General features: G+C 36.6%; 1 protein-coding gene across 2 annotated transcripts in view; it reads left to right on the top strand.

Annotated features, from left to right (window-relative positions):
- LOC107733557 (protein FAM65A-like) overlaps positions 1–24,333 on the top strand; it is a 37,653-nt gene that overhangs the window by 9,272 nt on the left and 4,048 nt on the right. Inside the window, exons 3-19 of one of the 2 annotated variants that reach the window (XM_016545223.1) lie at positions 330–482; positions 668–762; positions 1,299–1,360; positions 4,379–4,528; positions 8,126–8,189; positions 8,339–8,382; positions 9,833–9,958; positions 10,908–11,056; positions 11,173–11,302; positions 12,601–12,744; positions 15,250–16,200; positions 18,619–18,755; positions 19,023–19,179; positions 20,590–20,725; positions 20,955–21,116; positions 21,395–21,553; positions 22,712–22,908. In XM_016545223.1, the coding sequence (XP_016400709.1) occupies positions 330–482; positions 668–762; positions 1,299–1,360; positions 4,379–4,528; positions 8,126–8,189; positions 8,339–8,382; positions 9,833–9,958; positions 10,908–11,056; positions 11,173–11,302; positions 12,601–12,744; positions 15,250–16,200; positions 18,619–18,755; positions 19,023–19,179; positions 20,590–20,725; positions 20,955–21,116; positions 21,395–21,553; positions 22,712–22,908 (3,016 nt within the window). Of the gene's footprint in view, positions 1–329; positions 483–667; positions 763–1,298; positions 1,361–4,378; positions 4,529–6,243; positions 6,444–8,125; positions 8,190–8,338; positions 8,383–9,832; positions 9,959–10,907; positions 11,057–11,172; positions 11,303–12,600; positions 12,745–15,249; positions 16,201–18,618; positions 18,756–19,022; positions 19,180–20,589; positions 20,726–20,954; positions 21,117–21,394; positions 21,554–22,711; positions 22,909–24,333 lie in introns of those variants that run through there. The other variant, XM_016545222.1, reaches the window with a different exon arrangement.

Genomic DNA, 24,333 nt, shown 5'->3' with positions numbered 1-24,333 from the left:
GCCTCACGCGGCTTATCTGGCCGTGGGCTGATGACTCTCAGCTGTGACCAATCAGCCCGTGATGAGCGTGTGCAGGTGTTCCTCGTCCGTTTCCAGGGCAACGCTGATGTGAGCTCGGGACGCTCGTCACAATATATATAGTTTTATTTTATTTTTTGGGGGGGTTGGGATGAAAAGTTGGCCTAACTAGGTTTGCGTTAAAAATGAATAAAATAAAAAAAAAACATACTGTTGTAGTTGACATTAAATTAGGGTCTGAGAAGGTGTTTAAATGACCTCAAAAATGATAAATGTGTACTTAAGCTTTATGTACCTCTTATGTGTCCTAGGAACCTTTCTGTGTTCAGCACCCCAGCGTGTGTAAGGAAGACTCCCTCCAGAGCAAGCAGGATGTTCACGCTGTCCACTAAATCTCCTCCCCCAAAGGTGCCCCAGCCTGAGAGGCTGGACGAGGTGTACGAGGCCCTGAAGAGAGGACTGCAGTATGTACACAAATATGTGCGCTGTGCTTTTGCTTATTAGCCATTACAGCTAATTTAGATGCGTAATACACTGTGTTATCAGTTGGTCACACAGAGAGCTATTATAAAACATGATTATGCTTGCACAATACATTAGTCATTGACAGTGGCACAGACACTGTTAGCTGATGTACATACTTCTATAGATCCTACCTGCAAGTCCATCAGATGGAGCTGGACAGTCTGAACAGACAAATGAAGGAGTCTAAGAGAAACTCTCGCTTGGTAAGTCTATACAAAACACACACACACAAATTGAGAGATTTATGAGACGGCTGGAGTTTCATCTCAGTAAGGTAAGTTTGTCGTTTAACTGAAATGCAAATCATTTGTAAAGCATATCTATGCAAATATTTTGATTACTCAAGTGGTATAAAAAACACCCCAAAATGTACTATTCATGAAATTTGTAAAAGTAGGATATATTTGGAAAAATCTTTGTTTGGAAAACAATTATGTTTTCAAGGTGTAAGGTTTTTTTTGTTTGTTTTTTTACTTGATTAATATTCCATCTGACATTTTCTTTTTTAAATCATTAAATCAAAACTTGTTAAAAATGGTGTAACGAATCAGCTCATGAGGAAATATGAATAATTAATCATAACTAGTTATAATTAATTATGAATATTTAGATCCGCTGTAGATATTTACTTGACCTCTCAGGGTCAACTGTCTTGTCAATTCTAAGAACGTTAATTTCCTGGTTAAGGGAAATAAGTTATTGAATTGCTGATGCCTGTAAATAATATTTTGAACATTATAAATGTTGTTCTCTGTTCTCTCAGCAATTGAAAGTAATTGAGAGATTTATGAGACGGCTGGAGTTTCATCTCAGTAAGGTAAGCTTGTCGTTTAACTGAAATGCAAATAATTTGTAAAGCATATCTATGCAAATATTTTGATTACTCAAGTGGTATAAAAAACACCCCAAAATGTACTATTCATGAAATTTGTAAAAGTAGGATATATTTGGAAAAATCTTTGTTTGGAAAACAATTATGTTTTCAAGGTGTAAGGTTTTTTGTTGTTGTTTTTTTACTTGATTAATATACCATCTGACATTTTCTTTTTTAAATCATTAAATCAAAACTCTTGTTAAAAATGGTATAAATATTTTGTTGTAAATATGAAACTGACCTTACAGCACATATTATATTTCAAAGAACTTTGCATTTTTAACTAGATTTAAAAAAAAGTCTTGAAATGAAATATTTCTTGAGCAGTCACCAGGATGTGCCACTCATGTCAAACAGAGTTGCATGTGTTTTGTAGCTCAGCAGATCTGTTCTTGTTCAGATGTCTCTGTGTTAGTGACTGCTAGCTCTTGCATGACCCACTGGCCCCAATAACAGCCTCTGTACGGTTGTGCTCATGCATTCATGCATGTACGTGTCTGCATCTTAACAGTGACTTTTTTCCTGATAGATAGTCTCCTACAGGATATACAGCAAAGCGTAATCCACCCCTCACTGAGGACACATTCTCAGACAGATTTTTTCCCCCCTGTATACACACATAGATGTTCACGCACTGCAGGGGACACGGGTCACAGGCAGAGGACAGCTTTAGGGGCTGCTCGCATTCTTAGCTTGTTTGGGGAGCGGTTAAACCCTCCACTAGACCTGTTGGAGTCTAAACTAACAGCCTAAACTAACCCAAGCCAGCTGCACTACAGGAAGAGGCCTTCCTCTCTATCCTCCTCTTCCTCTCTTTCCTTCACAGCCTCATTTCATGTGTGATTAGTGTGCGTTTCATGAGCGGAGGGCGCTGCAGGGACTCTCCTTGCTTTTGCTGGGTCAGATATTTTGGGCCTCTATTTTAGTGGAGGAGGGGCAAAGTGAGAAAGTACCCCTTAATATTAAGTGACTTTGCTAAGCAGTGCTAACGGCAGTCCCATGTCTTTGCAGGGATGGTGGTGTTTGTTGTATTGGCTATGGCCTACGACAAATGTGAATGAAGAGGCGTGTTGTTATCAGTTTTGTGTAGCAGTGTGTATTAGCAGAAGAGGCGCTTGTCATAACTCTGTGAAACTTATGACTGTCCCGCTGACTCCCTGCCAGTATGCTGGAACACGCTCACTGGACGGATCCTAACCACCTCCAGATGGACACACTGAGAGGAAAATTTTCCTTCTCTCACTTTATGTCTTTCCTTCGTCCCTCTTTCGGTTATTGCAGGAAACCTTTTAAGGGCTGCAGACTCTTTCGCCCCTGTTCTCGCCTTCAGTCTCGAGGATTGTGTGTGTTTCTGTTACTCGACCTGCACATTTATGTGTATGTGTGAACAACCAGTATGAGGCTCCCTCACTGAGTTGGGTAATTCTGCAGGATACTGCTGTTAATGTATTTCATATACTATTGGGTCAGTTAGATTTAAAAAAAAAAGAAAAGAAATTAATACTTTTATTCAGCAAGGATTAATTAAATTGATCAAAAGTGACAGTAAAGACAACTTCTCATTCATCAAGGCATCTTGTACCACAAATGTATCATGATTTCCACAAAAATATTAAGCAGCACAACTGTTTTCAACATTTATAATAATAAGAAATGTTTCTTGAACCAGATCAGCCTATTTGAATTATTTCTGAAGGATCATGTGACACTGAAGACTTAAGTAATGGCTGCTGAAAATTCAGCTTGCCATCACAGAAATAATTTACATTTTAAAATAGATTGAAATATAAAACAAGTTCTGTAATATAGTTTAAATAATATTATTATTTTTATTACTAATTTTTTTAAATCAAATTATTAGAGCCTAATTTTACCAACCCAGTCACTATACCTACAAGAAAACCTCTGTATTAAACAATGAAATTAAACAAAAATGCATTATTTACTTTATGAATTATTTTTCCCTTTTGAGTATGTTCTTTTGGCTCAAGCAGTAAAGCATGGTGGCACTCAAAAATATATATAAAATTGCTTTTTATTGTCATAATCCTCCTTACACACCTCCCTTGCCCTGCTGAACATTCTTCCAGTGAAGTGAATGGAGCTTTCATACTGTTTGTTTTTTTTCTCATTCATTCATACTCATTTAAAATGGACAGCTCATTGTCTTCTAATCTCTGAATTGCAGGACTCGTGCTGTGAATAATTACAGAATGAATTTGTAAAGATAACGTCTCTCACTCTGAACGTCTGCCTAAATTTTAGTTGACATTTAACAGTTTCCTGTCTCCATTACTGACTTCCACATTTGCAGACCTGCTCAAGGTGTTGCGGATAGATCAATAAAATCTAAATTACTTATATTGAAGACAATGAGGCCCAGCAGGAAGTACTTGAGCAAGAAAAGATTTAACAACAAGATGTTGTGGTTTGTGCATGTGTGTGCATATGCAGTTAATCAGTCAGTGTCACCATCTGGATGTAGACTAAACTGTGGCTACCTCATTAAGTCATAAAAATACTGAACTTTATTGGAAAATTCAGCTTAAGTAGCAGCTGTGCTTTGGGACATGGTAGTTAGTTTGTAGCTGCTCTAAGATGGTCATTATTTCATTGGCCAATCACCATGTTACAAAATCCAGATTGACAATTTTAAACTGGTATGACCTGCTAGTGTGTTGCTGGTTGAAGGGGCAAAAAAATTCTTATTCCAAAAATCTAAACATCCTTAAAAGCAAAATACATTTTGATAAGCGAAAATGTAAGATAATAAGAATGGATTTCCATGTAATGACATGCAAGAAACCAGCTACCATGTTTCAAAACACTGCTCAAGATGGGCTGTTCAGCAGGAAATGTTATTGAAGACATTTGTTATGAACACACATCAATATATTGTACATAATTAATATATTTTCATTGATTGTAATAAACACTGGGGTGTTGCGCGTGTGTCTGCAGATTGACGAGCTCTATGAGGCCTACTGTATGCAGCGCAGACTGCGAGACGGAGCCGATAAGATGGTGAAGGCTTACACAGCCTCTCCAGGCAGCAGGGAGGCCAGAGAGAGTCTGTCTGAAGCTAACAAGAGCTTCAAAGAGTACACGGAGGTAAGAGTGTTTGGTTAGATGAAAGTATGGGTGGAAGAGGAAGTAGAATTATGGACTTTGTCAATAGACGAGACAAAAGACAAGAACAAAGACAAGATTTCAGTAAACAGTGTACGTAGGATTTAAAAGGGTTCAAAACCCTTTGTGAATCCACTTTAGAACTAAAATTATTTCAGCTTATTTTTAGTAACGTGAATCCTCTTTAGAACTAAAATTCACATCAGCTTAGTGTTACTAAGATTAATCCACTTTATAACTAGGATTTTCTTCAGTTCAGAGTTTGTGAACAGAATCCACTTCAAAACTGAAATTCAGTTCAGCTAAGTTTTAATACCAGAGAGAGTCTGTCTGAAGCTAACAAGAGCTTCAAAGAGTACACGGAGGTAAGAGTGTTTGGTTAGATGAAAGTATGGGTGGAAGAGGAAGTAGAATTATGGACTTTGTCAATAGACGAGACAAAAGACAAGAACAAAGACAAGATTTCAGTAAACAGTGTACGTAGGATTTAAAAGGGTTCAAAACCCTTTGTGAATCCACTTTAGAACTAAAATTATTTCAGCTTATTTTTAGTAACGTGAATCCTCTTTAGAACTAAAATTCACATCAGCTTAGTGTTACTAAGATTAATCCACTTTATAACTAGGATTTTCTTCAGTTCAGAGTTTGTGAACAGAATCCACTTCAAAACTGAAATTCAGTTCAGCTAAGTGTTAATAAACTGAATCCACTTCAGAACTGAAATTCACTTCAGCTTAGCATTAGTAAAGTGAATCCAATTCAGAACTGAAATTCACTTCAGCTTAGTGTTTGTGAACTTAATCCATATCAGAATTGAAGTTCACTTAAGCTTAGTGTTAGTAAAGTGAATCCAATTAAGAACTGAAATTCACTTCAGCTTAGCATTAGTAAAGTGAATCTAATTCAGACCTAAAGTTTCATTCATACTCATTTAAAATGGACAGCTCATTGTCTTCTAATCTCTGAATTGCAGGACTCGTGCTGTGAATAATTACAGAATGAATTTGTAAAGATAACGTCTCTCACTCTGAACGTCTGCCTAAATTTTAGTTGACATTTAACAGTTTCCTGTCTCCATTACTGACTTCCACATTTGCAGACCTGCTCAAGGTGTTGCGGATAGATCAATAAAATCTAAATTACTTATATTGCAGACAATGAGGCCCAGCAGGAAGTACTTGGGCAAGAAAAGATTTAACAACAAAATGTTGTGGCTGGTGCATGTGTGTGCATTATGCAATTAATCAGTCAGTGACACCATCTGGATGTAGACTAAACTGTGGCTACCTCATTAAGTCATAAAAATACTGAACTTTATTGGAAAATTCAGCTTAAGTAGCAGCTGTGCTTTGGGACATGGTAGTTAGTTTGTAGCTGCTCTAAGATGGTCATTATTTCATTGGCCAATCACCATGTTACAAAATCCAGATTGACAATTTTAAACTGGTATGACCTGCTAGTGTGTTGCTGGTTGAAGGGGCAAAAAAATTCTTATTCCAAAAATCTAAACATCCTTAAAAGCAAAATACATTTTGATAAGCGAAAATGTAAGATAATAAGAATGGATTTCCATGTAATGACATGCAAGAAACCAGCTACCATGTTTCAAAACACTGCTCAAGATGGGCTGTTCAGCAGGAAATGTTATTGAAGACATTTGTTATGAACACACATCAATATATTGTACATAATTAATATATTTTCATTGATTGTAATAAACACTGGGGTGTTGCGCGTGTGTCTGCAGATTGACGAGCTCTATGAGGCCTACTGTATGCAGCGCAGACTGCGAGACGGAGCCGATAAGATGGTGAAGGCTTACACAGCCTCTCCAGGCAGCAGGGAGGCCAGAGAGAGTCTGTCTGAAGCTAACAAGAGCTTCAAAGAGTACACGGAGGTAAGAGTGTTTGGTTAGATGAAAGTATGGGTGGAAGAGGAAGTAGAATTATGGACTTTGTCAATAGACGAGACAAAAGACAAGAACAAAGACAAGATTTCAGTAAACAGTGTACGTAGGATTTAAAAGGGTTCAAAACCCTTTGTGAATCCACTTTAGAACTAAAATTATTTCAGCTTATTTTTAGTAACGTGAATCCTCTTTAGAACTAAAATTCACATCAGCTTAGTGTTACTGAGATTAATCCACTTTATAACTAGGATTTTCTTCAGTTCAGAGTTTGTGAACAGAATCCACTTCAAAACTGAAATTCAGTTCAGCTAAGTGTTAATAAACTGAATCCACTTCAGAACTGAAATTCACTTCAGCTTAGTGTTTGTGAACTGAATCCACTTTAGAATTGAATTTCACTTAAGCTTAGTGTTAGTAAAGTGAATCCAATTAAGAACTGAAATTCACTTCAGCTTAGCATTAGTAAAGTGAATCTAATTCAGACCTAAAGTTCACTTCAGCTTAGCATTAGTAAAGTGAATCTAATTCAGACCTAAAGTTCACTTCAGCTTAGCATTAGTAAAGTGAATCTAATTCAGACCTAAAATTCACTTCAGCTTAGTGTTAGTAAAGTGAATCCAATTAAGAACTGAAATTCACTTCAGTTTAGCGTTAGTAAAGTGAATCCAATTCAGAACTGAAATTCACTTCAGCTTAGTGTTTGTGAACTGAATCCACTTTAGAATTGAATTTCACTTAAGCTTAGTGTTAGTAAAGTGAATCCAATTAAGAACTGAAATTCACTTCAGCTTAGTGTTAATAGTTAATCCAGTTCAGAACTGAAATTTACTTCAGCTTAGTGTTTGTGAACTGAATCCACTTCAGAACTGAAATGCACTTCAATTTATTGTTCGTGTACTGAATCCACTTCAGAAATTAAATTCACTTTAAGCGTTAGCAAACTAAATTCACTTCTGAACTGAAATTTACTTTACATTTACATTGTTAGTAACCAATTCAGAATTTAAATCCACTTCAGTTTGGTGAAAGTAAATTGCATCCACTTAACTTCAGTTCACTTTGTTTTTTGCGAGCCATGAGGGACTGGAGTTGTAGGTAAATGATAAAATAATTTATTTACAGTGGTAGGATAAACTTCAAGAGATTAATATAGAAATAATTTTGCAATACATGGTTCCAGTAAAATTACCACCCTGAAAAATTTGATTAGTTTTATGACATTATCGGGAAGTTGAGACTTACACTTTACTGATTATGGCTTAGGCCACTGTTTTTTTGCATCCAGACAGATGGATACAGGGCCAAACTAGACTCATTCGAGATGCTCATGGAAATAATGCAGGGAGGCAATCTGATTAAGAGAGACAGCCTTTCCCAGTCAAGTGCTTTTCATTACCCTAATGGTTGCTGCAAGACGCATTCAACTGTAGGATTCCTCATTATTCTCCTCCCTCTCCCTTGTGCTGAATACTTTACAGTTTATACTATGTACTGCCTACTATTTTTTTTTAATTAAGTGAAGAGTAGGCATTATTCCATGAAAAGTGGTTCAAACTGTAGTGTGCTGCATCATTGTTTCTACACATTGCATGTTTATTTCTCTTGTGCCTGCCACCTTACTCTCTTTTCCTCTGTGTATTTACCCACTGTCTCTGTCTCTGTCCCTGCAGAATATGTGCATGCTAGAGAGTGAGCTGGAGAACCAGCTGGGGGAGTTCCATGTCAAAATGAAGGGTAAGGCAGTCTCTGTATACCAGGGTCCATTCTACAGTGATTTTAATTTGTAATTTCCTACAGTTTCATATCACATTTCTGGTTTAATGTCTGTTTCATGATCTTAACAGTGTGCTGTACTTAAATAATGATGCATGCCTTTGTTTCAGGCTTGGCGGGTTTTGCACGACTTTGTGCTGGAGATCAATATGAGGTGAGCTGCTGTTATAATTTACTTTCTCATTTATACTCGGCATGAAATCATATTGTGAACAATTCATGAGTGCGCGTAGTTTCATAATCTTTCATCAAAATGCCATTTAATGTAATAAAGATACAACTAGCCTAATTCCTGAGTCAAAATATCAATTAACTGCAAACTTGCATTCAGGTCTGACTCGATTCTTGAATGGAATTCCAGCTTTTCGTACACTTTGCACTGTCGTCAGTGGCAGATATGACAGATAGCGTGATTAAAGATATGGCTGGTTTGAACCCAAAGCATCCGCTAAATGACTGCTTACGAGAGAGACAGACACAGACAGATCTCGGCATCTGCTCTGCGCAGGGAAGAACAGATTTGGGGAGGCGGAGGATAATTAAAGGGGCGAATGTTAATGTGTCGGCCCCACCTCCACCTGTTTAACATGCAAGAGCTTTAGAGTGACTGACAGGCCAATCAATGCAGTGAGTCAGCACAGTCTGCTCAGCAAGAGCCCTCTGAGATGTGACAGGAGGGAGGTGGTGTGAAAAAGAACAAGAAATTGACTGGAGAAGATCTAGAAATGGATAAAAGAGTGGGTGGCAGAGACTTGTTTTTTATTCGGCCCATCTGTTATTCTCACTCTGTTCATTGCCTTCACTGTGAAAAAAAAAACAGACAAAAGCCAAGATTTTCTTTCTCCTCTCCACTTGAATGAATAAATAATCAGTTTAAAGTTATTAAAAAGTTTGTAATTCTGTTAGATGTTTTTTTCATACAAGAAAAAAACACTTGTCAAAGGCATAACATTTTTTTAAATGTAAATCTAAATTTTCTATGTAGCAAGCCTTAATATTTTGCCTTTGGCAATGAATTTGTCTGTTTAAAGAATATATATATATATATATATATAAGTGAAAAGGAAGGATGTGTTTTGCTTAACATTATTAGTAGTTACAACTCGAAACATTCCTGAATATTCCATACACCATTTTTAAAATGTGTATTTGTCTGTTTAAAGAATATATATATATATATATGTATGTGTGTGTGTGTGTGTGTGTATATATATATATATATATATATATATATATATATATATAATATTCAAGACTTCAAGTAAAATATCTTTACAACAGGATATAAATGATAAATTATTCAAATAATTTCTTAATCAGTATATTTAAGTTACAATATAACAATTTGAATAATATTAATAATAATAATAATAATAGTTTGTTAATTTTGTTAATCAGACTAAATGAAAGTGTGATTTATATACCTCCACAGATCAAATTTCTTAATCAGTATTTTTGTCTTGTTTTCCAGTAGAAATAACCTATAAATTAAAATAGAATAATACTTTAAAATTATTATTATTATTGTTATTATTATACTGATTAAGATATAATTTTAACAATTTGTTAATGGATTTTTCTGTGTCTTTTAAATACCTCCACAGATCTTTATGAAGTACGGTCGCCAGCGGTGGAAACTGCGGGGTCGGATTGAAATCAATGGCAAGCAAGTGTGGGATAGTGAGGAGATGGTCTTCCTCCCCCTTATCACAGAGTTCCTGTCTATAAAGGTAGTTTTTATATGAAAATACAGTTACAATTATTTTTATATTGTCATAAGTTTTTTCTCCCTTCCTCTTTCTCTCACACATACTATTAGTCTCTGTCTGTCCTTCCTGTCACACTCACATGTGTGCCACAGTCACATCAATCTGTGAGACATTAATGCACATAACAGCACAGCAGCTGGACTTTGACTTGTTTTTCTCTCCCAATTGCTCCATGACACGTAACTGCATGTGAGAGGAAGGGAACATCACTCCAGGACAGAGAGAGAAAAGCAGGGGGATAGAGACAGGAAGCCTGCATGGGATAGAGTGAAAGGAAGTTTACAGAAGACAGCGATATTAAAACAGAGAGACTCTAGGGGAGGAATGAAGAGAATGCAGCTGATGTTTGTCAAAATGTTTTCGACTGGCCTGAGATATGTCAAATGTACTGTTGGGTCTGATTCAAAGTGCAGTGTGACTCCATAATTTGAAACCTTACGCCCGACTGGAACATCCCAACATCCTAACTACAAAATTTACTATGCCCCTAGTGTTATTGTGCATTATTATTCTAAAGAATACAATTATTTTTATTATAAAATAAAATAATTAATTATGTAATAATAATGACATAATAATAATTAGTATAATAATTAGATTAATTAATGTTACATTTAAAATAAAAACAGTATCATAGATTGAAATGTTCTTCAAGAATTCTTCAAAGATTGGTCAAATCTCAAAGGATAAAATTATATCCTACAAATTTCCCAATAAATATTATGTCATTTTAAAATGATAATATGGAATTTAAAGGTGTTTAAGTGGATCTTAAAATGCCTTTCTCACAAAACACGCAACCTGTTAACAAGTGATTACTAATATTGAAAAGAACTCGTGACATTGTGCTGGTCATGAAACTGATGATGACATTTCCTCCTAAATAAACATCTTGTATGTGGTTGTCAAGGTGACGGAGCTGAAGAGTCTGGCCAATCACGTGGTGGTGGGAAGTGTCTCGTGTGAGACGAAGGACCTGTTTGCTGCCCTGCCTCAAACAGTAGCTGTGGATATCAATGACTTGGGCACCATTAAGCTCAGTCTAGAGGTCACCTGGAAGTAAGTACAGCTTTAAGGGATCACATCAAATGTCACCCATTGCCAGATCTCATAGCTGCATTTTTTTATTTATTTTAAATGCCCTGTTAAAATAAACTCTCTCTTTTCTTCTGTAGTCCATTCGATAAAGATGACCAGTCGTCCTCAGCTAGCACCGTGAACAAACCTCCTACTGTCAACAAACGCTTCTCTACCTACAACCAGAGTCCTCCAGATACACCCTCTCTACGAGAGCAGGCCTTCTATGTGAGTCTGTCCATTCAGAGCATGTTCTAATTTGACTGACCAATTTTTTAAAATTTAAATCTATTGTCCCTTGAATATATAGTGATCCAAAAGTCTAAAACTTAAAGGGATAGTTCACCCAAAAATGAAAATTCTGTCATTAATTACTCACCTTCATGTCATTCCAAACCCGTAAGACCTTTGTTCGTCTTCAGAACACAGAATAAAGTTGTTATTTTTGTCTTCTTTGTGCACAAATCTTAATTTGTGTTCTGAAGATGAACAAAGGTTTTTCAGGTTTGGAATGACATGAGGGTGAGTAATTAATGACTGAATTTTCATTTATGGGTGACCTAGCCCTTTAACAGTACACTTTTTTTTTTTTACTTTTTGATACAATTATATACAATTTTTTTTAATACAATTATTTTTACAAACCTGAATTTAAATTGATTTTGAAACTTGTATATTTAAATTTTATAATAAATAATATTTAATTTTAAATAACTAAAAATATTGAATATTATAATACTATAATATTTATAGTAATTTGCACATTTTATTTAATTTTAATTACTATTATTTATAATAGTAAAAGTGAAAACATGAGGATTTGAAATGTTTTGAAGTATTTTCACGTACTGCATGAGCTCGAGCTGCATGAGCATCACAAGTTTTTGTCAGACCTGATGATGATTTGCTCCACCATGATCTGACAATGATCCAAAAAGCATATTGTGCTTCAGTGGAACATCCATCCATCTGTACAAAGGAATCACATGATCAGTGCCACAATATTGTGTATTTGATTAGTGACCTAGAAATGGTACAGAATCTTTGTTTTTATATTTTTCTAACCAATTATATTTAACCCTTTCAAGGTTTATTTTGAATCCCAGACATTTATTATGTCTTTAGACTATATCTGCTTTCATAACTCATGTGCTTTGCTTTTGAAATATTCAGTGGTGATGCATTTAATATGAATTGATTCAAACCAGACATTTCTGCTAAGTGCATACCACCATAATGTCGATATACCACAGATCACTCTCCTCTGTCCTAATGGAGATCTCACAGTTCTCCAGACACTCTTAAGATTTAAATTAGCACAATAGGCTCCACATAGATTTAATAGTAGTCATTTCTCAGAAGCATCTTGATCTCACAAGGTCATGTTAACTTATGGCTTCAGCTCAGATGAGTTAGATGAAATGGAAGAAGTCTGAAAAGCTCATAACTTGCTAGGTCAGATTACCATAGACCATGTAGCGTTAACTCGCTCAAAACTCTCATGCTCTCCCGCTGACTGCGTGCAGACAGCTCCACGGAGCATGATGTCCAAACAGCGCTGGTTCTTACTGGATGTGTTCAGAGACACACTGACAGAGAAACTGACTCAGAGCTGCTCATGCAGCGATGTCACCTCGGTTCGCCTGGGTTCGTCTCTGCTTTCCAGCCATGTAAGTGCAGTCGGCCCGTAGAGCTAGTTGTGTAGCTTTAGTTAGTTGTCATAGTTGGCTGAAAAGGTGTGACAAAAACAAGTTTGTATGGTCCTTCTGGTAATGAGTAGTGTCTGCCATCTATCTAGGAAATTATAGTTGTTGTTGTAGTGATGATTTCCTTTGTGTCCTGTCGTTACTGTCAGTTGTCTTTAATTAAATAGAGCAAATAGGATTCTTGTGCATGTTATTCTTTGTCTGTCCGACTACGAGTGACAATAGTAGCATCTACAGCCGTCAATAATGCATTCATTGATGCTGTTATTGTTTTGAAGGGTGGTCACATTAGCCGAGCAAGGGAAGTTAATTAGAGGAAGCAGGGAGTGTGTTTGTTCACTGGGCCTGACGCCAGTCTGCTCTCCACTATAATGAAGCTCCGTGTCCAAAGATACACACTAATACTGAGTGACAGTGAACACACTCCTATCATCCTACTGTACTCTCCTCTCCCTCCTAAAACTAGCCCGCTGTCTGCTCACAGTCCTCAGATATTATTTTAGCATACATCTCTCACTGTGGACTTTATGGTAGAGTATGAAATGATTGCCTTTCACATGACTCCATCAGGGCTTCAACGCAAGCATCATGAAGGATATTTTTACAGTCTCTATAAGGCAAGTTAGTTCACTCTGCAGTCTTTGTATCTTCAAGTCAAGTATTTGAATAAGGAAAGACAGAAATCTTTATTCATAGTATATATATTCAAACACACACACACACACACACACATACACAGTATATATGTATATATGTGTATATGTATGTGTGTATATGTGTGTGTATATATATGTCTGTGTATGTGTGTGTGTGTGTGTGTGTGTGTGTGTATATATATATAAGCATGTAGTCTCTGTTACGCTTAATGGAAGAAGTTTGAAACAACCAGGACACTTCCTAGAGCTGGCCTCCTGGCCAAACTGAGCAACTGATGGAGAAGGGCTTTGGTTAGAGTGGTGACCAAGAAGCTGATGGTCACTCTAGTTGAGCTCCATGATCATATGTGCAGATAGGAGAAACCTACAGAAGGACAAACATCACTGCAACACTCCACTGATCTGGGCTTTATGGCGGTGTGGCAAGACTCAATCCTCTCCTCAGTGAAGACACGTGAAAACACATTTGGAATTTGCAAAAAACCACCTAAAGGACCCTTAGACTGTGAGAAACAAGATTCTCTGATCTGATGAACATCAATTCCAAGCATCATGTTTGGAGGAAAGCAGGCACTGCTCATCACCTGCAGAGTACCATCCCAAAAGTAAAGTGTGCTGGTAGCAGCCTCATGCTGTGGAGGAGAAGAATGACAGATAATTGCCAAATGCTGATGTGCAAAGCTTGTCGCATCATACCCAAAAAGACTTGAGGCTGTAAAGGTGCTTCAGCAAAGTAATGAGTTAGCAAATGCAATGTACTTATTTCAGTTTTTTTATTTTTTAATAAATTTACAAAGTTGTGACAGTTCTGTTTTTGCTTTGTCATTATGGTGTATGGAGAGTAGATTGATGTGAAAAAAAGGTATGAGAATACTTTCGCAAGGCACTATATATATATATATATATATATGTGTGTGTGTGTGTGTGTAATATATATGTATACACACACACACACACATAAGTTGTGATAGTAAAGACGTTTATGGTAATGTAACAAGATTCCTATTTCAAATAAATCCTGACCCTTCAAACTTTATCAAAAAAATCCTGAAAAAAGTAGGAAATTTTTCCACAAAAATGTTATGTAGTGCAACTGTTTTTAACATTGATCGTAATAAGAAATTGTTTCTTGAGTATCAAATCCGCATACTAGAATGATTTCTGAAGGATCCTGAGACACAAAAGATCGGAGTAATGGCTGCTAAAAATTCTTTGCCATCACAGAAATAAATTACATTTTAAAATATATTAAAATAGAAAAGAGGGTTTTAATCGTAATATTGCACAATATTACTGTTTTTACTTTATTTTTGATCAAATAAATAGCCATGGTGAGCATAAGATACTTCTTTCAATTTTGTTTTCTTTAAAAATCTCAGTGATCCCAAACCTTTGAATGGTAGTGTACATTTTTGTGCTGCTGAAGGTTCGGGGTTTGTCATCACAGGAATAAATTAAATTTGAAAATGTATTAAAATTGATAAGTTATTTAAAATTGTAATGATATTACTGTTTTTTTTTGTTTTTTTTTTTACAGTTTTTTTAAATTAATCAAATAAATGCAGCCTTAGTAGGCATAAGAGAACTTTTAAAAATATTACCCATCACAAACTGTTGAACAGTAGTCAGTGTCATCAGCTTTGTCCATAGAAATCAGTGTATTTAAATTTGAGCGCGGTGTTCCAGCTTTGCTCCAAAGAGTTTGATGCTTTGAGGTACATTTCTGTGAGTCATTTGAAAGGGTCTTTACATCAATTATTTATAATGTATAATCATTTGTTTATGTCCACATAATCTCTTTCTTCCCCACTAGAATATGTTGAGGAGACAAGAGGAGATGGAGAACGGAACGGCGTGGTCAAACTCTTCCGAATCCTCTGACGATTCCTCCAGTCCTCAGCTTTCCTTGGGAATGCGCCATGCACACAAGAACTTAGTACAGCCTGAGGTACAAACTGCTCCTCCTGCCATTGAAATCTCATTTGCACCCCGCGAATCGGCGACCTCTACTCCCACCCGCCTGGCCAATCAGAAAGAAGAGGACGAGGAGGAGGAAGAAGAGGAGGATCTGAAGAAACCAACAGCCACCATAACAGTCACCACCGAGGTTCCTGTGAAACAGGAAGTGCCCAATGGCCATCCCCGCTATTCTCGCTCCCTTAGCCACATCAGCGAGAACAGCGCAGATGGTGTTTTGACAGATAGACTGGCTGGGGAATCCTTGGATGCCCATGAAGTGACTTCAGTGGTCTCTTCGGTATTTGTAAGTGACATTGCCATGGATATGCCCCTCCGAGCGGAACCATGTTTTGTAGTACCAGACACTCAGGAGACCTGCCCCATTCCTGATCCCTCCACGAGTGAGCCATCCTGTCCCGCTGAGCCACTGAACTGTTCAGAAAGTAACTCTCCTGCTTGTGACTCTGAAAAAGCTACAGAGCCCACGTCTAGGCCCACCTGTGGAGACAAAGACTCTTTCCCCAATGCTAATGCTTTGTCCCAGCAGATGGACTCCGAGGATCCTAGGACTGATTCCTCTCATGAGCCACACCTCACAAAGACACAAACGGACGACCTGCTGGCAGAGAAGTCTGGTTCTTTAGTAGACACCAGACCCATGGGTGATTTGGAGGGACAATCAGCAGACAGCGGTTTGCAGGAGGCCCTTGGTGCTGTTTTGTCCTCCCTTGATGACTACAGAGGCCAGTTCCCAGAACTACAGGTCCTAGAGCAAGAGCTGAAGCTGTTGGAGGAGGCACTAACAGTGAGTGCTCAACCTTATTTTTGTGGGTTAGGGTTGGTAAAATTGCAATTTTTTTTTTGGTCCGGATCTGTTATTTTATTCACGAATACAGAAAAAATGCAATTCAAGCAATTTCAAGGAAAATCCAGTCGAAAATGTCAGGGTGATAAAATGTCCTGGAAGAAAAACCTTCTGAAATTCTTGAAAAGAAAACTGTATTAAATAGTTGGGCATAGTCATTTATCATTACTACTTAAAAAGATGTTCTTACCAAAACTACTCAATATTTGAAACTGCTACTTAATATTTGAAAGAAAAAATTGTCTACCAAGTCATGTGGTGACACCGTCATGCGATGCAACCAACATACAGAAAAACATCCTCAAAAAATAATTGAAAACATATTAAAAATAATTAGAAATATATATTATAAATATGTATTTATGTAAGAAATTTTGTTTCTAAAATAATTAAATGATTATCCTTAAAGGGGTCATATGATGCGATTTCATTTTTTCCTTTCTCTTTAGAGTGTTACAAGCTCTTGGTGCATAAAGAAGATCTGTAAAGTTGCAAAGACTAAAGTCTCAAATCCAAAGAGATATTCTTTATAAAAACGCACTGGATAGCTGGCTAATCAGAGCACACCTCGCTTTTCAGACCGATTAGTTTTGTAAAAATCGACGCGTTTCAAAAAGGCGGGGCATAGAGGAGAAACAATAATGTACAGTATGTGGAAAATAATGTGTTTTTTTAACTTTAAACCACATAAACACATTTCATTACACCAAATACACAAAATAATGTTCTTTTTAGCAGCATCATATGACCCCTTTAAAGAATTTTTCAGAGGTGTGAATCATAAATCTTCATTTTGAAAAAAGTTATCCTGATGTGTAGACTCAAGATGTATTTAAGTTGTGTGGAAAATGTTATTACTTTTTACACTTTTTATGTCATTTTTATGATTTAAATTTGACCCATTTGTTGTGTCAGTATATGCACCATTACTTTCAAAACAAGTTAGATATCTAGATCACCATCTTTGATCAACATTTGAAAACTTTTATGAGTTGGAGAAGGTCAAAGAGGTTGAAAGTGAAGAAAATGCAGCATTAAACTCTCTCCTTTCCAGCATGCAGTTGAGGGTTCACAGATTTAGGGTGTAACACTTCCTGGCTGCCTTAGATTCTCGATGTTTTGGTCGCAGAAGCCTTTGGTTATTGCTCGAATCCAAGCCCCACGATAACCATCAAAGTCTCAGATCCGGGTTTGGGTCCAGAAACTTTGGTCTTCATCAGTGGAACAATAGAGTTCATCAAAGAAAAGTTATCCTGATGTGTAGACTCAAGATGTATTTAAGTTGTGTGGAAAATGTTATTACTTTTTACACTTTTTATGTCATTTTTATGATTTAAATTTGACCCATTTGTTGTGTCAGTATATGCACCATTACTTTCAAAACAAGTTAGATATCTAGATCACCATCTTTGATCAACATTTGAAAACTTTTATGAGTTGGAGAAGGTCAAAGAGGTTGAAAGTGAAGAAAATGCAGCATTAAACTCTCTCCTTTCCAGCATGCAGTTGAGGGTTCACAGATTTAGGGTGTAACACTTCCTGGCTGCCTTAGATTCTCTATGTTTTGGTCGCAGAAGCCTTTGGTTATTGCTCGAATCCAAGCCCCCCGATAACCATCAAAGTCTCAGATCTGGGTTTGGGTCCAGAAACTTTGGTCTTCATCAGTGGAACAATAGAGTTCATCAAAGACATGACCTTTGCTTTCACTATTAACCGCTTCATCCTGTCTCTACAGAGAGGTTTTCCCGGCACAACTTAGCTTAGTCATAGAATAAACACAATGTGTCTTTTCCAGAATTGGATTTATTAATGTTCCAGGTTTTATCATTTAATTGTCTACTGACAGTGTCTGTGTCATGTTGTGGATTAACAGATATAATTGTTCCTCTATTTGTAAAAATAAACACGCTTTTGCAGTATTGCATTTTCCTTAGAAGTGTTTTGTTTAATGTATTCACAAGAGTGTCAGAAACGTGCATATTTGATGAAAGATTAGACTTAACTTGCCCAGACAAGGTTGGTTAACTATTCTGTCACAAAAGCCTCATGTTTACAATCTTTTGGCTACTTTTGTGCATTTTGACACGTATTCTGATGTGAAGTCTTGCCCCAATATAAACTGGAAATGCTTTACTGTAAATGTGATTTTTGCTTGTTTTTACAAGTCAAAAATGTTTTATGAGGTAATTGACATTATCTTGTAAACAACTAATACTTGAACGTTAACTTTAAGCCTTAAATTCTGGGGTTTCTTTTAGCTAATAGTTTAAATGTAAGTTGTAATAACTTTTTGATACATTATATACTTTAAAATCAAGAGTTTTTCATTTGTAATTTTGCAAATGTGTGTATCTGCAGGTACGGAGTCGTAGTCGCTCATCCAGTGTCAGTTTGACGGTTGAGACGGCTCTAGGGAGCTTTGACTTCCTTAATACATCAGACCTGGAGGAAGAGGAGGAGGAGGAGGATGGCGAGAAGCAGAGTGTGACAGACAGGTCAGAACTCGAGAAATGTTTCATCTTTCTGCTGTCAAATGATATTTTATAGCACAAAAAGAAATCAAGGTTGTTTCATCAAAATGCATTGCTTCTATAATGTTATGTTACACTACTGCCACCTAGTGACTTGAAGGAGAACCGTTAGTTTGAGTGACTGATTTCACAACTTTATCTATTCAATCCCAACTCTACTTTTTTTCTGAATATATTGTGTTGTCATTTTCTGACTTGTGTTTGTTCTCATGTGTGTTGTGATGGATACAGCGCAGAGGAGCGGCCAGCGGTTGTGGAAAGCGCAGGAGAGGATGAGGGCTGTGAAGCGCAATGTTGGGATACTCCCTCTGGTCCTTTTAGCACAGGCTGCCCGACTCTAGATCACACCCTGTTGGTTCATCTGAAGAACTGCAGCTCACAGCTGCTGGTCAGTTACTGTACTCTTATAGTACTAGATATGGACATTAAGTCCCATATACAGGGGGAACAACTTGAAATACTGAGAATGTGTGCAGAATTTAGTTCATTTTTCTATGGCATTGAATATACGTGTAAATACATAATCCCCCAGTTTCACACACAAGACTTAAGGCTAGTCCCAGACTTAAAGGGTTAGTTCACCCAAAAATGAAAATTAGCCCATAAAGTACTCACCCTCAAGTCATCCTAGGTGTATATGACTTTCTTCTTTCAGACGAATCCAGTCGGAGTTATATTAAAAATTGTCTTTGATCTTTCAAGCTCTAAGCGCTGACCTCATACGTCATGCTCCCGGAACTGCTTCTGTGTACAACTGTTGGCGCAAGCTACATTAAAGTGATTATTATGTCTTGAATATTGATATTTTTATTACAAAAACTCATGGATTCGCTACAGGAGGCCTTTGTTCACCCCCTGGAGCCGTGTGAGACACTTTTTTTTGTGGAAGGGTGCTTTTTATTTCACGTCATTTGAACCGAAGGAATGCAACACCCGCTGAGTACAACGATAGAGCTTGAAAGATCAAAGACAATTTTTAATATAACTCCGACTGGATTCGTCTGAAAGAAGAAAGTCATATACACCTAGGATGACTTGAGGGTGAGTGAAACGCAGCCTAATTTTCATTTTTGACTGAACTAACCCTTTAAATGAGTTGACAATATCTTGCTCTGACATATCTTAAAATATGTCAGTGCCATTGTTCTGTCTCAAGATGCACACCTGTAACGTTTTCTTCCAAGGCATTTTTATGAAAGCTGCTTAAATATCTTAATTTAACTAAGGCCTAGTCTTGGCTGCCCCGTCTGTGATACCAGGCCTATAACTAACAGAAGTTTTAAACCAAAAATGTTTTAATACTTGACATGGTCTTGAATAAATAATAAAAATGATGTCTAAAATTATAAGGTATGTCCAAAAAAGTATAATTGTCTAAAAGTTTAACTTGAGTGTTTATAAATATATATCTATATCTATATGTGTTTAATTAGGATTAATTAATATATGTTGAAATGTAACAAATTGTTTTTGCTGTATTTTTGATCAAATTAATGCAGCCTTGGTGAGCATAAACTTTTCGTACTTTCATACTATAACTATTTTTTTACACCGTGGGCAGTTTTATTATTGTTTTAAGCATAAATATGTATGTATATATTTTAAGTTGGTACTGTTTTTCAAATGGAGATCACAAACAGGATACAGACTATTTTCCTTCCAGAGTGTTCATTTTTAATGGCAAGAAAGCAGAATTCTGTTCTTTTTTCTGTTGCCTTCAACATAAGTGTAAATACATTTCAACCAACAGAAGTCTGAGCATCTGTATTCATACTCTGTGTTTTGTTTTTGTGAACAGAGGTTAGGCACATTCGGGCCTCTGCGCTGTGGGGAGATGTATGCTCTGGACCGACTTCTCAGGGAGGCCAGAGTCCTCGAGCTCATACGATGGGTTGTGAAGGACTCGAGGGGCGAAGTCATCCAACCAGAGGAAGGTGAGTCTCAAACTGTTATAATGCTTTAGTTTTGTTGACTTTGCATCAGTCTCTGTGGTGTTTTAGTTGTATCTTACCTGTGCACTAATTTCTTTGCAAATGCTCATCTTTGCAAATGCAATGTTTTTCATGCACCACAGGCCTTACATTCTACAACAGAATGTTACTTCATAGATTTTTTCCTCACAGCCTTCTCTATTTCCCACATTCTCTTTGCATGTCGGAGCAGTTGTTCCTCAGTTAGATCAGTGCCAAGGGGCTGTGTTGCTGTGGAGGCAGTGCACGGATGGCTGCAGCGTCTACAGCACCTACACAGAGGCATTCTTACAGGCACTCAGCAACACTTACGCCAGCAGACTTCCTGAGAGAGGAGCCGAATTCACAGACACAGGTATGTGTGTGTGTTGTGTATTAATGCATGAACAAGCACTGTAAATGAGTTATTGGGAGATGGGTTTCTAAATTGAAATTGCTGTACAATCCTTTAATCAACATAAATTACAACCTTAACTTCCTGTATTTCATCTCCGGGAAGGATTTAATATCCTGCTAATCATTGTTTCTGATGACACCGGGTGTAATTAAAAGTGTGTACATTTCAATAGACTAAATCTAATTTTCTTTGACCCTCTGTGACACTGAACTTGTGTGTGTGTGTGTGTGTGTTAGTGTTTCTGCGTCTGCTGGAGCGAATCCTGGAGAGGAAGTTGCCCAGGCGTGCAGGAGGTGCGTCCAAAGAGACTCTCACCCTCTTCCAGTTTTGGAGCTACCTGGAAGCAGAGGGGGTGAATGACTTGGACACACACATTCCTGAGCTGGCTGAAGAAGGTATGTTTGAGTGTCATAAAAAGGGCTGTTCACATGGACAGCAGTTTGCAGCGACAAACAGATCAGAAGTTGTGCGTCCACTTCATAACATCATATTTTTGTCTTGTTTTCCAATAAAGGACAATTTAAATTGATCAAAAAGTGATAGTAAATAGATGCCATTTTTAACTTTCTATATATCAAAGAATCCTGGAATAATAATAAGACAAAATGTTTCTTGTGCACCTAAACAGCATGTTAGAATAGATTCTGAAAGATCATGTGATCATGGCTGCTGTAGATATATTAAAATGGAAAACAATTATTTTAATTTGTAATAATATTCCGCAGTATTACTGTTTTAACTGTATTTTAGAACAAATAAATGCATCCTCGGTAAGCAGAAGAGACTTATTTTAAAAATACAAAAAAATCTTACCAACCCCAAATTTTTAAGCAGTAGATTTATTTATTTTTAGCCATAGAGAGTTTTATTATTGCCGTAAGCATAAATCTAAAAATATACTTTTAAGTGGATCCTTACAACAATAAAACACTGATTATCAAACGCATTCTTGCCACCGGTGTTCATTTTTAGTGGCCAGAAAATGTTTAGTGTTTTGTTTTCAAAATAGTGTGACATCTTATTTTTTTACCTGCATTATATCCCATGTATTCATGATCGTATTTTAAGAATGAGTTCAGTAGCAAAAATAGCTACTTTGACCAACAATGCAGCCACCTCCTGTGCTAAAATTGCTTTCATTGTAACAAGATTTGAGTTTGATGCTTGATGCTTGACAGAGAATACCATCCGAAATGTGATTTGAATGCAAAATCCAGTTTACATTGAAAGTTTTCCACGTCATTAGAAATTGAGAACTCGCACTGAAAATGAACAATGTCTGGCCGTTGCAGATTGTTTTAAGTTTGAACGCCCCCTAAGTGTTAATGGACTATACTCGTCTATCCTCAAACATTCATTAGCAAGAGTGATTGTGTTACAAATCTATAGAATCAAGCCCTCCCGTCCCAAACGCCCCAATTATCACCCCATTCCACTTCTCAGTCGTTGTGGTTTCTTGGTGCATCTTTCCATTCCTCCCCCACCTAATGTTTGTTCTCTCAGTAGTGTATCAGTTTCATCCATGTCTCTCTTTCGTTCTCCTTCTCCTGCAGTGTGGCTAGTTCAGTGCCTGCATTCTGGAGATCAGGATGTTGTGGTAAAATCTTTGAAGAAGCCTCCAGAGTGCAGTCTGAAGAGGGAGGGCTTGCGTGCAGTCAGTCTGCTGCTGAGGGATCCGAGGGGGAAAGTGTGCAGTGCAGCCAGCTCCCTGCTGCGGAGTCTAGCTGACCAAACCCGCCACAGGGAGAGGGTGAGATATGTGCAGACTCTACAAACTCCTGTTTGTACTTTTGGAGGTGACAGTTTCAGCAGATTTGCTGCATATAATAGTAAAGTATAGACACCAATATAGGCAAAATACTTTTCTACAACAGTAACAACGTTAAGTATGAGATCACATGGTGTTTAAGATCATGACAAACATTAGACATCTGTAAAATGTGTCCAGCGTTTTTCACTTTAAATGCTTAAACACTTTAAATTTTCCATATTTTTACCTGTCATCTAATGCTGAGGTTATTTTTTTTATTCATTTTCCTTACTTGAAATAAAATAAACATTAACTTAAATAAAATTAAATATAAAAAAAACGTTTATTTTTAGTTAAATTTGAAGTACTAAATAACTACAACAAAATAACATTTAAATAAACAAAAGCACTAGACATATTTAAAATAAAAATGAATACGATTATTATTATTACAAAATACACAAAAAAATTACTAAAACTTTACAATTAAAATAAAAACAGATAAAATAAAAATAATGCTAAATATTAACAAGAACTATAATAGTATATCAATAAAACTAAAATAACACTTAACACTTAAAGTCAATCTTTAAAAATAATCAACTAATAATTTAGTTTTTAGTTTTACATTTTATTTGGAACAATAGGCAAAATAGCATAGAATTTTAATACTGACTATTTATCAGTTATCTGCCATCAGCCATAACATGAAAATGATTGTGACCTGAACAGGATTTTCTTTTTCTTTAAAATACTACGTAATGTTATCGCATTGGACTAAATATTACTAATTTTGCTCACACTGGATATAACAACTTCCCCCTCAAAAATGATAATTGCTCGTTTTTTACCTTTTCCCATCTTTTTACACTTGTCAAAAAATGACCTGCCTACAAAAAATTGCTTATAAATATCTTATGTGGAATTATTACAAAAAATTGGATTCATATTCAATAATGCTTTTTTCACTCAAAAACTGAGGTGCATCAGCTGTGTTCAATAAGTTCCAAAACGAAATACAAAACATGTGCTAATTAGAGATGTACAAGCAATTATTCAAAGGCCGGTTATTTTTCACAGAAAACACCAAATTAGGTAAAGGAATTATTATGCACATCGCAAGGGTTAAAGGGATAGTTCACCCAAAAATGAAAATTTGATGTTTATCTGCTTACCCCCAGGGCATCCAAGACGTAGGTGACTTTGTTTCTTCAGTAGAACACAAACGAAGATTTTTAACACAAACCGTTGCAGTCTGTCAGTCTTATAATGGAGGTGAATGGGAATCACGGCTTTGAGAGTAAAAAAAAAACATACACAAACAAAACCAAATCAAAGCCTGCGGCTCGTGACGATACATTGAGGTCTTAAGACACGAAACGATCGGTCTGTGCAAGAAACTGAACAGTATTTATATAGTTTTTT

The sequence above is a fragment of the Sinocyclocheilus rhinocerous genome, unplaced genomic scaffold (genome assembly GCF_001515625.1).
Source record: "Sinocyclocheilus rhinocerous isolate Xijiao unplaced genomic scaffold, SAMN03320098_v1.1 scaffold3477, whole genome shotgun sequence".
Taxonomy (NCBI): domain Eukaryota; kingdom Metazoa; phylum Chordata; class Actinopteri; order Cypriniformes; family Cyprinidae; genus Sinocyclocheilus; species Sinocyclocheilus rhinocerous.
This window is presented reverse-complemented; position numbering and strand designations above follow the sequence as displayed.